Source organism: Manacus candei, unplaced genomic scaffold (assembly GCF_025592945.1).
Source record: "Manacus candei isolate 608988 ecotype Guabito, Panama unplaced genomic scaffold, ASM2559294v1 h1tg000023l, whole genome shotgun sequence".
NCBI lineage: Eukaryota > Metazoa > Chordata > Aves > Passeriformes > Pipridae > Manacus > Manacus candei.
The window spans coordinates 22,899,203-22,914,980 of NW_026138071.1; the positions used below are offsets into that span (position 1 = coordinate 22,899,203).

At 35.8% G+C, this 15,778-nt stretch overlaps 1 protein-coding gene across 3 annotated transcripts in view; it reads right to left on the reverse strand.

Annotated features, from left to right (window-relative positions):
* The window catches only part of GLS (glutaminase), a 66,184-nt gene that overhangs the window by 16,793 nt on the left and 33,613 nt on the right, over window positions 1-15,778 (reverse strand). For 2 of the 3 annotated variants that reach the window (XM_051787779.1, XM_051787776.1), the window contains exons 8-14: window positions 14,447-14,479; window positions 14,130-14,188; window positions 12,970-13,036; window positions 12,390-12,440; window positions 9,793-9,969; window positions 8,593-8,724; window positions 7,163-7,255 (exon numbers count right to left, since the gene is read on the reverse strand). In XM_051787779.1, coding sequence (XP_051643739.1) covers window positions 7,163-7,255; window positions 8,593-8,724; window positions 9,793-9,969; window positions 12,390-12,440; window positions 12,970-13,036; window positions 14,130-14,188; window positions 14,447-14,479 — 612 coding nt within the window. Of the gene's footprint in view, window positions 1-3,157; window positions 6,348-7,162; window positions 7,256-8,592; window positions 8,725-9,792; window positions 9,970-12,389; window positions 12,441-12,969; window positions 13,037-14,129; window positions 14,189-14,446; window positions 14,480-15,778 lie in introns of those variants that run through there. The other variant, XM_051787778.1, reaches the window with a different exon arrangement.

Here is a 15,778-nt window from a genome sequence, read left to right on the forward strand (position 1 = left end):
CTGCAATAATAAGAGTGGGATTTCTTTTTTAAACACATTTAATCAGAAGACTTTATTCTCAGACCAAGATTGCATCTTAATTATTTGACTTGTAATAATTACACGTTGGAGAACTTTAAAAGACAAGTCCTTTAAAAGACGTGTGAAATGCACTTCCCATTCAGAAAGCCAAAACTACACATAAAACCAAAACCAGGTCTATCAGTCAGAAAAACCCAGATATTGAATGAGTAATTCCTGAAAAAACAATAAAGTTGCCTGCCTCAAGGAAAAAGCTGGGCTGGTGAATGACATCAACAGGAAGTGAGCAATATTATCTCTTCCTATCACTCCACTTGTGTTCTCAGTTCATTGTTTGGATAAGTGCTCTGATCACAAGGGGTCCTAACAGTAACATGCCATCCTTCAGCAAATAACATACTTCCATGCTGGCGTTTAGCCTGATAGGCTTCAATAGAAAAATAGAGGGAATATGGTCTTTTCAAATCCTTAAACAACTTTATTTTCAATGATAAAATGAAAAAAATATTTAGAATGCAGGGGGAAAATACAACAGGAACTGAAAATGTTGGTTATGGCTGACAAAAAGCCAGTTTTACCTATGCCACTTCTAGGACTCCCTAGAGGCCAACAGATTACAGCATGATGGTAAGTTCATCATGCTCTGTGAAGAGACAGAAAGGGAAAATTCCAACTGTAGGTTAGGAAAAAATTCTTCAATTACAGTGTTAAAGCATTCAGATTACAGAAACCTAGTCACTGGAGGTTTTCAAAACTTGACTGACAAAGCCCCTGAGCAACACCATGTGACAGTGGATCGTTCTTTGAGCAGGAGGCTGGACTGTAAGACCCCCAGGAATCCCTTTCAAGCTCTGCAACCTTGCGGAATCCCCTGCACTTCATACAGATGGGTTATGGTGGCTGCACCCCAATAAGTAAAACTGACCTGATTTAAGAAAAAAGATACAGTAGGAACATAAATTTCCAATTTACAGTGTGCACACGAATTTTGTAAAAAGACATGAAGGCACAGCTATGTGCCAGGCCAGCTGGGTCAGAACTGGAGTAGAGCAGCAGCTAAAACAGGAAGCGGGACCTTACAGCAGATACACTCCCCCCCATGCCTGCTCAGTACATGAAATACACCAACGTAGGGCTGGCTGGAACATTTTTGAGCAGAAAAGCATTCTAGAATTACTTCTTTTCCCCCTTGTCCTTCCTTCAACCTTGTTTCCTGATCAGCCTTAGTGCCAAGGTGTCAAAGCGTCTATTATTCTCCCCACGTGTGAACATGCCTATCTTGTCCTTTTAAAAATCTGCCTGGTCCAGTTAACTAAGTCAAGCATCCCTTCTTCACTGCCTGAATTAAGTTCTGTTTCAATTACTTAAACTGGTAAAAAAAAAAAAAATCAGAAAAACAATAAACAAAACAGCCAACAAGTGTGTCCCCACCACACTTCTGCCAGTCTGAACTCTATCTCCTAGGTTTTAAACTAGGTTAAACTGCAGCCTCTGAGGTAACCATTACACACCCCTGCTACACAGAGAAGAAATGCACCTGCATTTCCAGAAGCAACTGGACCACGTGCAGAGCTGTGCCACTCTTAAGTCTTGCAAAAACTTTTAAATGCTAAGTGTCCGAGTGATGCCAAAAGTCTGCATAAAGCAGTATTAAGATGCCGATAATAAAAATTACCTCCTCCTTGCATGAAAACCAAAAGGAAACAGGGCATTTCTATTTCATATGCAATATTCTCTAGAGGGAGCAAATGGCAAGTCGGAATCCACGCTTGATTCAAGGTAGGTATTTTAATAATTTAGACTATTTAAATTATTCAACATACTAGGACATAAATTCCTGAAAGAAAATGGGGCCGTGCATGACCCAAGCACGTCATTACACACACTAGTTAGTCACACACTTTCTAGACTGGACAAGAAGTGTGGAACAGACAAGATACTGGCATGATAAAAAAATAATAAGGCTTTAGTTAGATTTCTACCTGATTTAAAGCCTCCTGCCATCCCTGAAACTACCAGAGACACTTGCAACACTCATGCTCAATTAGACTCTGCAACTAAGGCAAATTATTAGGTGTATTTAGTCATCCCAATAAGAACTCTACCGAAACAAGTCTATTCTTCTTTCACTGCAATAACTGCTCCAGGACTCCCTTCAGAAAACTACAGAAATATTTTTTAAATTTAAAAAAAAAAAACCCAAACACTAAAAGCCTACAAATAACATTTAGGATACTAAAACATCATACATAAATTATGAAGTTCATAATTAATTGCTCTGTTCACAGCTAACTACTGTGCATCAATGACATGTATGTATCAAGACCAAGAGCTATAAGACAAATGAAAAAACAACATATTCCATCCCCCCTCCCACCCACCCTCTTCTGAATCCATTGCCTTTTTATTCATCTACCCACCCACTGGTCTTCTGACACAAATACACAATGAAAACCAAAATGTAAGAGCCAAAATAATTCCACGGTAAATCACCAGTGGCTCTCTCTTTGTACGTACTACTCTTCTACCTTTCATCATCTTTATGACTTTTACAGAATAAACTCTTTTGATATGGGATATTTTTATATTATTTCATGTTATAATCCAGTCTACAGAAAAGCTAAATTAATAATTATGGCCGTCCTCAGTATAGGCAGACCCCACTATCACTACTAAAACAATGTGGGGTTTGGACCACCTTCCTTGCTACATGTGATTATTATTCTGTATTTTTCCCCTCATAATGCTCAGGATCAGCAGTTACTACCCTGGCACTAGTACCATTAGCCACATATTTTCCAAGTGACTGAATCTGTATCTTCAAAACCAGACAAATACACAGTGATGCTGATATTCTACTGCACCAGGACTTTTTTATTAAAAAAGTCACAGTGAGAAAGTTTGGCTTCTTTGACTTTTGCTTCAACTCTCTAAGATAACAGTTCAAAGAGAAAAAATAATTAGATTACTGTACAAAATATTTAAGAAATCTAAGGAAGGTTTTCAATGACTGGTTTAACTAAATCTGCTTATTCCACCTACTTTTCCAAAATCTTTTTAAGAATGGAGTGCTCACTATCTCAACTTCAACTTCAAAAACGTGTTCTCAATTGAGAGAAAAAAAATACAATAAAAATCAGCTTAAAATAAATTTATTAAACAATACAAAAATAAGCATGCTGGAAATCAAGATACATAAATAACATACAATGCAAATGAAAAATGGAAAACGAGACAGGTAACTTAACAACTGAGTCAAAAGGTACAACACAAATGCTAAAATAAAACTTTAAAAAGCATTTACATTTCTAATGAAATGTTAATGATGCTGACAAAGAAAAACAAACAAACAGCTAAAATGCTTGAATATCAAGAATTGCTATTACTGTAGCACAGGTGAACACTAAAACCGTTGCAGACTTCACACATGGAATGACCAGCCTCTATCACCCATCCTTTGGGACCCGCTCACCAGACCCAATGTAGGTGGGGTAAGTCATCAGGGCAGACCTAACTCTGGCCTCCAGGCACCCTGCCATAAAAAAGAGCCATCTGCAGACATGGCAGGCCAGGACAAGAAACTACAAGTGTAGGCAAGTTACAAAATAATTGGTTCAAAGGAATCTCCTCCTGAGATTCTCCTCCTAGCTAGAGGCTGCCTTCAATTCTGAGACAGGCTTCAAAAGCATATATTACAGAACTGTAATATATATATAAATATATAAAGATTGTTTAAGCTGTACCCTAAATATTCTTATTATGCATATTAAAGATCTAGTAGTTTCTTTATTTTTCTATTTCCCACGCAGGACTTGACTCTACCACAAATTCTGTATGTAACTGACAAACATAAATAGGGTAAAACTTTTTATTTTCAAGTTGAAACCCAGATGGAAAAATCTTCCATCTTCAACCACATGAAGTGGCTTCAAACAGTACTAAAATCCAGATGGGTAGAGTCAGATCAAGCAAATCCTGCATCATGCATTTTCCATTTTTAATTAAATCAGTAATTTAACCAGCAACGTCATCATTGTAAATACTTTTCATTAGCAGCACAGACACATTACATTCCCTCTTGCAACTGAGGGTATTTCAGGTAAGGACATGTAGTTCTGCAGGATCTGAATACTTGTTATGTCTCTGTATCTACTAGTTTACTGTAAAATCCTCAAATGGGTGAGATTTTTATAATACAAGACTTTGCCTTTACTCACTTTATTTTCAGAATAAGCACTGACAAACTTAACCTTATCATCAGTGATAAGACTGTAAAATAATTATTATTCAGCAATTTATGACTGACACTTATTACTGACATCTGCACCACAGATCTACCTCTTCATCCCAGTAGGGCTTCAAATTCACTGAAAATTGCTTAAACACTTTTCATCCCAGGTTTCAAAGACAGGGAGCCTATCCTTTTACAATACATTGCTAAATGAAGATTATTCAGGGTTTCGTCAGAGTTTTTTTTTCCAAAAGTTTATGCAAAATAACAATACCTAAACAGAGCAATTAAGAGGAGCTTGCTTTTTCAGAGAATATCAACTTTGCCTTATGTATCTTCCTAAACTCATAAACATCTAGATGGGTCAAAAGAGGGGCAGGAAAAATTGAACTCTCCTTTTAGCAAAACTCACATATGAACACACCTTGGAGTTTTAGATAAACTAAAAAGGGAGAGGGACAGGGGAAGGTGAGAAGAGGTAAAGGAATTGTATGTCATTGCCTCTTAAAATCCTCAATCAGCTAATACCATTTATCATTGCTTGGACAAGTTTTCTGCAGTTTTATAAACTCGGACTCTGCATGATGTGTAAAGGGGATGGGATGTATCAGATTATTTGCACAATTATAAAAGTGATACAGAGAATAGTTTTCTAAGATTTTTAGCATCATTAAGAATCTAATACCTACAAGTGTCAAGAATTTAGCAAATCTTTGACCTCTGTCCAGCATTGCCTACAGAGCCTATTTGAAGCTTAAATATATCATTTTGAGCTACACCCTACTAAAGATACTCAAATTATCAAATTATGCAGCTTGACAGATGCTGTTGTCTGTAGAAAAATGCAAATCCTGTTCTTCAGCAAACTGACAGAGCTGCAAACTCAAAATCATTTAAAAAAGTTATCAATTAATGATAACTTTTTAAGAATTTGTTCATGTGTAAGTAAATTGAAACCTCTGATCTTCATATATGAACATGGGCACATATTAATGGTTGAAAAGTAAGTTAATCGTAAACAGTTTTAATAAGATCTACCTATCTGCTCTACTCTGAACATATTTCCTGCTCACTGCTCAGTTAGTTAGCACTCTAAACCCCAGATTGCTTACATTCCTCTCCAGGGTGGAGCACTGCACTATTAGTAAGGCAGACTTCTGAGTCATAACTACCAGCTGGCAGCACAAGCAGCTAGAGAACAGTTGGGTCAGAAATCTTTCTGCTTTGTTAGTTAACTTGCAAATAAGACAGGTTTTTTCCTCCTCCTCCCCGCTTCTCCCACTCCTCCCCAGCCATTTTTGCTCTTTTTATTTAAATATTGGCATCAGTAATTATTAATGGTCTGATTAAAAGAGAAAAATAATCTTCACTAGCATGGCATATGCAAAGGGTCCATTTCCGTTCAAAGCAATTTGAAAGCTCACATTAAAAAAGAAAGGATATGATAATAACATGACTCAGAACCTATCTCCACTTAATATACAATTATTTAGAGATTCAGGAATTTGCTGTATTTTGCTGACACTATTTTATATTTTAATTCATATTCTCCTATCTTTACATGCTGACCCTTCTCAGAGGACATGTAAGTTCTTGCTTAGCTCTACAGCTCATTTACTCAAAATTCTGAGATATAAACAAAAATAAACAGATATACACAGAAATGGTATATCTTTGAAAACAGTAAGATTTACCTTTTTTTTTTTTAACTAAATGTGTTCTAAGTAACTACAAAAGTCAGTTAACAGCTTTGGGTTTGTTGTTTGCATATGCTTTTTCCCCACCCCGCCCTTGAACTTTGACAGTCTTTTTGGTATAGCATACAGAATTTACACAAAATATATATATAAATGGAACACCAGGCAAACAATATTCAAATCCAAGTTAAATCTAGAGATGCTTGAGGGTTTGTAAAATGAAGAATTTAATGAAACTAGAACCCATTCGTTTAGTTCTGCTCTCCCCGACCTTCCATTCTATACACTATGGTTCTGGAGATGTCCTCGTTTGATTCAGGTGACACTTTTTTCCACACTGTTTCTTTTAAAGCAAGTTCTTGCTGGAGATTCTCATAGTCCATTGGTCCAAAGGAATGCTAGTTGTTCAAGCAACATACATTATTTATTAGTGTATTTGAAGGAAAAAAAAAAATCCATTCTTGCAGTCAATGCTAATAGACTCAAGTTTTTCAGCTCTTCACATAAACTGCTATTTTCTCTTTTCCAGTTATAAAAAATTCAAATTCAAACCTGGTAATTTTTAGATGTATACATGCATATCGAAGCACTTTAAAAATCATTCTACTGCATCTTCTCCTACTGAAATCTTCATGCCTTAGTCAAAACATTAATGGTAATGAAAACAAAGAAGTTTTCCTTACCTCAAGCACCCTCACACTTTTATCTTTTCAGTCCATTCCCAGATATTGCTTTTGCTGCTTCTAAGTAACAGGCTCTTGCCTACAGGACTATTCACACCTGAATTCACTGCCTATGCAACTCTCAGCAAGACATGTGGTCTCAGAGATATCCCCATGAAAAGTACAGCTAAACACAGATCTCATGCATTGCAGCACAGAACAGAAAGGTTAAGCCCACCAGCTGGTCAAGTCTTTATTAAAGGCAACCAGTACAGTAAAACTCTTAGATCAGATATTATCTACTAAATCTAGCAGGGGAGATGAACTGCATGAAATGGAGTAACAAATCTAATATGAAATTCTGCTACATGAAACCCTGTGACGGTTGTGGTCCACCCAGGTAAGTGTCCACTAATAATGTAAACTAACTAGATCATCTGAAAGCTTTGATGCAACACATGTCATTGAGCAGTTTTGTATTTAGAGAAGAACTTCCCATATTTCCTCTGATGTCTACTAGCAATACTCACTAAACACAGACATCAACTTACCCGCTGATCACCACCTTCTCTGCGAGGATCAAGCTTTTTTGCAAAGTGTCTCAAATTATCGTAGTTATGGAAATTGCACAAAGAAACCAGATCCTGTAAATATTTAGAGAATATTCATTATTATCTGCATATGATAGCCAAGTGCATATGAGATAACAATACTACTACTAATGTTTTACATCATATCCTAGCAACTTAAGCCAGCAATAAGTTTATTTAATAAATCAGTATCAATGTCCATAGGGCCCTTTGAACGTAACATAATTACACTGTAAAGTTCTAATAACACCTTAAAACTCCTTCTTAAACAAGTAACAATTTGCAAAATATCTATTTTAATACCTTTCTATTCCAGCTGTATAGAACACTTCAGGAACAGAAAGAATAGCCTGGGCTAGTCTAGTACATCAAACTTCAATCAAAAGGATGAAACAAGAAAACATGACATAATGGATTCTAATTCAGTTTGAATTACAGCACGAAAGGTTATAATTACAAAACTTGGCTACGCTGTTCTATTTTTAAAAGTGAATGTTACATTCACGTTACCTGTACACCACGATCATGAATCAGTTTTTAGGTCTCATTACCACACACATAAATGCAGTAAATCCTGTTGTTCTATGATTTTATAGTTAATTTGTTTGAATGTTAGATAAATAGAAGCATGAAAAGTTTTAACTGCTGCTCAACCTCCCATTTATAATTACATAATTGGTACTACAAGGTACTTTTCAGGAGAAAAGAAACAAGGAAGAAAACATTTTTCACGTTCTCCTCTCCCACAAAACATCTTTATTAATCATTACATAGTACTCTACAAAATCTCTCCTGCTTCTAATGCTGCTATCAACAGACTATCCACAGCCCTTTCACTGGCAAGAGATGAAGCTAGGAAGAGCTTGCCCAACAGCTGGGTCTGATCTATAAAGACATCTTTTATGTCAGATGGTTTACAAAAATCAGTTTAAAAATACATCAGAATGGCAATATTTCATTACAGCCTTCTTCTTTTATTGCAAAGAAATAAGAGCTGCATTTGCAGTGTTTTGCAAATTGTTCACTTTATGACAGGAGAGGGGAAAAAGTCTATAGAGCTCTACAGCTTCTAATACAGTATATAAGAGACCAACATTTTCATTACTTCATGAACTGTTCCTTTTCAAAGCTTTTCCACAATAGATTTCTCTAGTGTTTTTGGCATCATATTTCCTTAATGGTCACTGAATTCAAGTGCTACTTATTACTAAAACGCAAATGTGTATTCTTGGACTTCCAGCCTTGAACCAGATGAAACTTGCTATGTAGGGAAGAATCACAAATCACTATTTAATTCACTTAGACCTCAGCTATGCTAACTGAAGCTCAGTAAACATCAGCTGCAAAAGGAAAAAAAAACCACAAAAAACCCCAAAGACAATGCAGCTTACATGACAAAAGTGAATTCCTTTAACACTGTTGCCCATCTTGTCCAAAGGAGGTGACCAGCACATCAACCCCATGACATTAGGAACAACCAGAAGAATCCCACCAGCAACTCCAGATTTTGCAGGAAGACCAACCTATAGAATAGAGAATTACTGGCCTCTGCAAACATTCTTCACTATTATAACACAATGCATCACCATTTTACTGAAGATTATTATGCAGTATTTATAAAACATGGATCTGGAAAGCACTTTAAGCTGGGAAAGCATTATTACTTCTCTCTTTTTAGATAGACAATAACCTGAAGCAGAGTTGTGGCAATCCAAGGTACACAATCATAAAACTATTTGCTGTCAGGAATACAGTGAGTCAGTAATACAGTGAAAAAGGATAATTTAAATCTATTATAAAAAAGCAATTATGACTAAGCAGTAGTGCACAAGTGTATCTGTCATGAACAGCTTGCAACGATGTAGTAGCACAAAGCCGTATAAATTTTTAAAAATCTTGACTGGAAAAGGTAAAAAACAAAACCACAAGAAAACTGAAGAGTCTGTCTATGAAATCACACAATAACCTACTTATTTACAATCTGGACAAAGGCATTACTTTTTTTCCAATAGGAATTAACATCCTTGTAGTTCTCTAAGCAGTAACTTTCAGGTCACACAAAGCATCATAATCAGTTTTACATGGATGAAGGAAACAAAACAAAACGCTGAGAGCACAAATAAGGTACAGTCCATCTTGAAATACTTACATGTAAGGAACATACTGCTGGAAAACAGAAAGGTGGTACATGTGCTCTGTGTGACAGACACTTTTACAACATGTAAGGACAATTTATGAGCCTGAGTTAGTGAAGAAAAAGCCAACTGTCTGCAAATGCTTTCTGCTACCTTTTACTCCCATGTAGCAGGATTTCTTCAGTTATGTTTTCAGTTACACCTGCATCATGACCTGTTTCTCCCATGAACAGCCCTTCCTAGTGAAGAGTATTTATGTTTTGACACGAAAAGGATTCCCAATTGTGAAGTGGCAGAATGCTATAATAAGGTATGTGATATTAGTCGTGCCATGAACCCTAGGTGAGATTCTCCCTTTTGGTGTGCTCACTTTCTAAACAATTCCTGGAACACGGAAAACAGTTGCAGAGATTTATCTTCCTGGTCAGCTATAATTAATATCTGAAAACTACTTACATGGAAGGCAAACTGCCCTGAAAAGTCATACATGCCACAGGAATGCATTAAGCTCAAGGTATTCCGGACTGCTTCAGGACTCAGTACTCTTTCACCAGTGATTGGGCAAAAGCCACCGTTAGCCAGAGTTGCTGCCATCACACTTGCTGATTCACATGTTACTTCTATTGAGCAAAGCTTATGAAAAAGAAATAGAGATTATAAGCACTGATACTTCTAGCACAGTAAGGCCAACTACTGCAGGATCAACAATATGTCTCTACACAAATAACATCTCAAAATCACCTGCAGCATAACATTTGTTACAGATGACACTAAAAGCATCAATTAATACAGTCTGAATCTTTCTACTACAAAGATCCCAGCGACAGTGTTTGTAAGCCCTCTCAAAAGTTTGGGACAGTATTTTTATGGGTTAGTGCCTCGGCTTGATTCCTCCCCCCACCCCCCCTTATGTTCCTTTGAGAGGACGAGGTCTGTAAAACAATCTCAGTATTTTGCATCTGCTTAAATGTCAAAGCCACAGAACGACTGTTTTTTTCAATTTGAGCTCATTTTGTGTGGGTTTTTTTTTTTTAAAAGCCTTAGAAGATCCCACACATTATTAGAAGTACATTTTAAAGCTGCAAATTCTAGCACATGCAAGTCTTAATGCCAGCACTTCCTGCTGATGCAGCCTTATTTCACCTTTCTCATATATGCTTTTTTATATAGTAATGATACAACCACACAATAGTTTTTCCCAGGATCCCTGCTTCAGTACAGACTATACATACTTTGGTGACACATCAGGAAATGTGATATGATGCCATCACCTGATGCTGCCTCATTTCTGCAGAAACCAAAAGATAAGTTGGTTTCAACCTGAAGCTGAAATGCTGCTCTAAAAAAGTAAACAAACTAATGCTCGTATTCTTGCTTTTGCCAAACAGTCATTACATGATACTTCATGAAGTTACCTAAGCCACGTTTGCATGAGTAGTTACTACCTGGAATTCTTATTTTCCGGGTGCCAAACTCAATACATCCTAGTCCAATCAACTGGAGTTGCAAATCAAGAGATTGTCAGAGACGCATCTAAAATGGCAACTGTGTTTTAAACATATGAAGTATTACATAATATCACCTACTTTGAAAAAAAAAAATTCTTTCTAGGTTCTCAGTTTAAGCACCTGCATTTTGTACCTTGTTTCTCTAAACTGAGAATAATCCATCCTCACTTTACAGAGATAATAAACAAATAAGTTTATTCCTGTTCAGAAAGTTCCCAGTTACACAAGGGATGAAGGAGCATTACAGAAAACCCAAAGAAAGAAATAACTAGACTTTTAAGTAGAATCTGAGTGTTGGAAAGCTAGTCTTGTACCATAACAAGAAAACAGAAATGCCGCTCGTGTATGAGCTACCCTTTTTGGGACTTTTCAAGGGAAACAGAGAGGATGACACACAATCATTAAATTAGAGATCAGAATGCACAAAAATGAGGCCAAATTAAATACGTCAGACAAGTTAGCTTTAGCATTTCTTAACTTATGAATAGCTTTGTCTCAGAAGCATATCAGGTCTCGAGGCAGTGGGGTACGAAGCATTTAAAAAGCACGTTTAAACAGTAAATTCAAATAAATATCGGTTCAAATATCAAATTCAAATACTGGGTTTGTTCTGTCAGAAGGGAAGTTCAGAGTAGACTATTAGCTTGTACCTATAGTTTCTAACTCAACAAGAAGTCAACTACAGTTAATCACACACACCTTACTTCATAAACAATCATCCATCTGATCTAAAGATAAGAGCAGGTGCATCCCAATAGAAAAAACTCAGACAAAATTTGCATTTTGAAAATAATGGTTTATACTTTGCATAAGTAAGAGCAAGTCTCTGAGTCAAAAACAGATTCATTTTGAGAACTGAACTCTTTATTTTTTTAAACTCTCTCAAATGAGCTGAATCAGTTACACAACTTGAACTGCCTCCTGAGAACTCTATACAGCAGAGCTAACTGAGCTGGGAATGTTTTAACATTAGGAAACCCTCACTCAGGAAATACCTCGCACTTGCCAAGTTCTCATTTTGTGACAGTTGCAAATAACTTGCTGAAAGTGAAAATGAAAAAAAAAAAAACAGAGGAGGGCAGAATATATGGGACACGACTATTTTACTGGTAACCACTGAATAAACAAAGAGGAGGAGATATTTATATTACTTCACTTGTAACACTAGGCTTGAGCTTACAAAAGAACATGCATTCTTCAGTTACACAGAGTTTAAAATACTTGGCAGTACTGTAAGAAGCAGCAACCCGAAGAAGCAGAAATGTTTTGTCAAACTCACTGAAGTAATACAAGACATTTTAAGCCTCTACCTATCAGCCTTTTAAAGATTATTGCTAGTTTCCATCAGCAATAAAGACATCTAAGTACATCCCTTAAGCAAAAGCAAATCTGGATACATCAAACATACATCATTCATTTCCAGAGTCTAACAGAAGCTGACAAGTTTAAGTCATTAAAACCTTCATATCTAGGCACAAATCAGTTTTTACTGCTTATATTAGCAATTCTAAGTCTACAGTCAATCTCAATTTTAAAGTCAGTTACCTGAAAATAGAAGTCTAGTATAGCAACCATATCCGTGCCTTCAGGAAAGCACTGAGGAAGAAAAACAAAGAGTCTTTAGGTAAAATTATTATTTTTTTACAATATTGCTTTTAGAAAAACATAAATTAAGCTATATTTTTGTCAGCATGCTAAGCATTAGGCATATTTTAAAATAAATATTTAAATGCAACAAGTAGAAATATTTAATCAAATCACATTTTAAATAAGTGCAGTGAAATCAATAAGTTAGGTATTAAAATATTTTTCAGTACAGCTTTTAACATCTTCAAATCAGTAAACTGAAAAATGCAACTAGGAGTTTTATGAAGTCATCTGGACAGCACAGATTATGCATTTTACAACAAACAAATTAACATGGCTATGATAAAAAAAAGTTTAGAGGTATTCTATTAAAATTACATAAGAATCACACTCTAAATGACAGCATTTTGAATAAGAGTGAGAAAACATATACAGTAATAATTTGTGCCATACTGTACATCAAATAAATTAAAAATCTTCACAGACTATGAAGAAACCCCCACGGAGTGTTCAAATCACATTTAAAAGAGATATCAACCTTTTTTTCTTTCAAGTAATAGCCAATTGCAAAGTTTCTATCTCCACTCTCTCTTTCAGACTGGAACCTAAAAGTGAAAATAAAATCAAACAAAAAACCCAAATAAACACAAGGCAACATGTCAATCTTGAGTTATGCATAATGTCATTTATGTCTGAACACACATATTCTACTAATGGGACAGAAGTTCCATAGATGCTCATCCCAGTTCACCCAGATGGAATGAATTAGCCTTGACATCCAAATACACACAGTAGTGGTGACCTACACATACATAAAGGAGATAAGACTTGGAGATAAGGCAAAGAAGGGTAAGATCCTACTCTTGGAAGCCTTTCTAGATAGCCCATAGTGGAATGAAACATCCTACACTGAGATAAAGTGAGAGGGTCATTCCCTGAGAACTCTGACCAAACCAGAGGAATCTGGGGATCAAGAGGCAGCTCAGACAATGATCAGACTGAGGGCTGCACTCTTTATCGTGATGATTAAGGCAAGGATGTAACCTAAAGGAGGAATACGTACGACACAAGGATAAGTAATTCTCTCCTGCCTGGTTCCTTCCATGGTACATACCTTTTACAGGAACAAAGTTCAGGAAAAACACTAGTTATCTCATTCTGCTTCTCTGCACCTGCATGCCAGCTGACATAGAAGCAACTCTATGTGGAATCTTCTTGATTTTCCCTGTGCTGCCTCAAAAAGCTCTTGAGATTTCTGGAATGCTATACATTAATTTTATAAGGGAACTGTTTGTTTGAGAAAAGTATTTAAATATGCAAAATAAAAAACAGAACGAGTGCCAGCTGTATGAACTATGCTTTCTAAAACATTTGATATGCAGCTGTCAACATGCAGGGTTTCATTTTTAATACGAATGCCAGGAAGAGAAGAGTTGCACTTACAGCTCTCACTGCCATAGCACCAACAGAGCACTAAGACAGAATAACGACAGTTCAAAGAGGTAACCAAAAATTTTAGGTGAAATTTAGCCACACTGATGTCAGAGACATGCACAACTTTAGTTGTAAATTTTAAGCCAAGGAGACCCTCTGATATTAGGGATGAAATGCTGATTCAATGTAAATAATTGAACTTATACCAATTATCAGTTAAAGTGCTTTCTGCTCAACCTCATTAAGTAAATAAAAAATACTTACGTAGCATTACTGAATCCAACATACTCATTACCAGCCATTTTATTCATGAACTGCATCACCTGTTAGAGACAAAGAGGGGGAAAAGCATGCTAACATCTTTACACAGTAAAAAGTTATGAACTTTCAACCCAGCCTTACCCCAAAATTTTGTAACACAATTTTACAGATGCAATCCAAATCACTAAATGTTTAAACAACCAAGTGCAGCTACAAAGACAAAACATATATTACTAATATTTCACTTGCAATTCCCTCGCCATCTTTAAACTTTTATCACTGAATTTAATTAAAAAAGGAATGTTGTAACATTAACTTACGTAGTCAAATTTTTCTGCATTATTTGCTCCTTGCTGCAAGAAAAGAAAAAATAATTTACAAAAATTGTTAACATAAGAAAGAAGTTAGTTCACTTAACAGTATTAGGATTTTAATGCATATAACTAAGGTATGAGGCTAATTAAGAATAACAATCATTTCATATATTAATGAAAAAATTAAAGTGTTAGGTAAGTAAATCTTTAATTATCATTTAAATAATCCTATAAGAGTCTTATCAAATACCTGTATGTTGGAAATTAATTTAAACTGAGAAAGGTATGCTTTACTTTAAGTGCTCTCTATTCAATTTTATGTGCTTAGCATAAGCAAATGCAGTAGCTAAAGCAAAAAATACAAAAGTAACTACAGTCAAGCTAATTACAGTAAAAATACTAACTTTTTACAGGTTAGTAATCCAAAGGTATTCTCATACTACCAACAGAGCTGAGCATAGGGAGGTTCAGGCTACTGAAGTTAAAATATTTCCATGGCTAGTGCCCATACTTAGAATTTAGATTAAAGACTTAAAAGAAAGTGTTATCCCTTACTAAGAAAATAATTGCACTTAATAAAAAATATCTGATTAATGTCCTACCTATCAAAAACTGTTTAACAGCTGGAAAAACAGAATCTCACAACATAGGGCATATCATTGTGCTAACAATGTACAGGAAAATCTAAATCCAACTTAATAGGGATAGTTTGTTGGTTTGTTTTTTCAGGGAGGATAAGGGGTGTTACTTTGGGGCTTTTTTCTGCCCTCTCATTTAAGAAGATCCTCCAATTTAGCAGCTGCCAGTTAAAGATGTATTAATTCTTTAGAGGGCTCTGATGTGTGATCTTTCAGAAATTTCGACAGGAAGAGATTGAAAGAGGAGTGGGAGGTAAAAAATAGTGCAAGGTCTGTTTGGGGGACTTCTTAATTTTTTTAAGTAGCCAAGTAGAATTTTTTGAAGAAGTTTAAAAAATAGTGGCATCGCACACACAAATGGAAACAACGTATCTGGAGAAGATGTTTTAATACATAATTTTAATATTAAAGATACTCTATTTGGAATAACAAAACTCTAACAAATCTCAAACAATTCAAGACACTACTTGCACTGCGTTTAGTGGGGACGGAGAAGGCACTGGAAAAATGGGAGCTTCATATCAACCAGTTATTTTACTTAATGAAATGCATAAAGCCAGTCTTATTTCCCACTCTGCATGTGGAATTAAGGTGTTGCAGATAATCTCTGAAGCCCATGCATCAGCTCATCTACCAGAGGATGTGCAGCCATACACGTACAATCACTAGTGAAAGGAACACCACACTGTTTTGTCAGAGT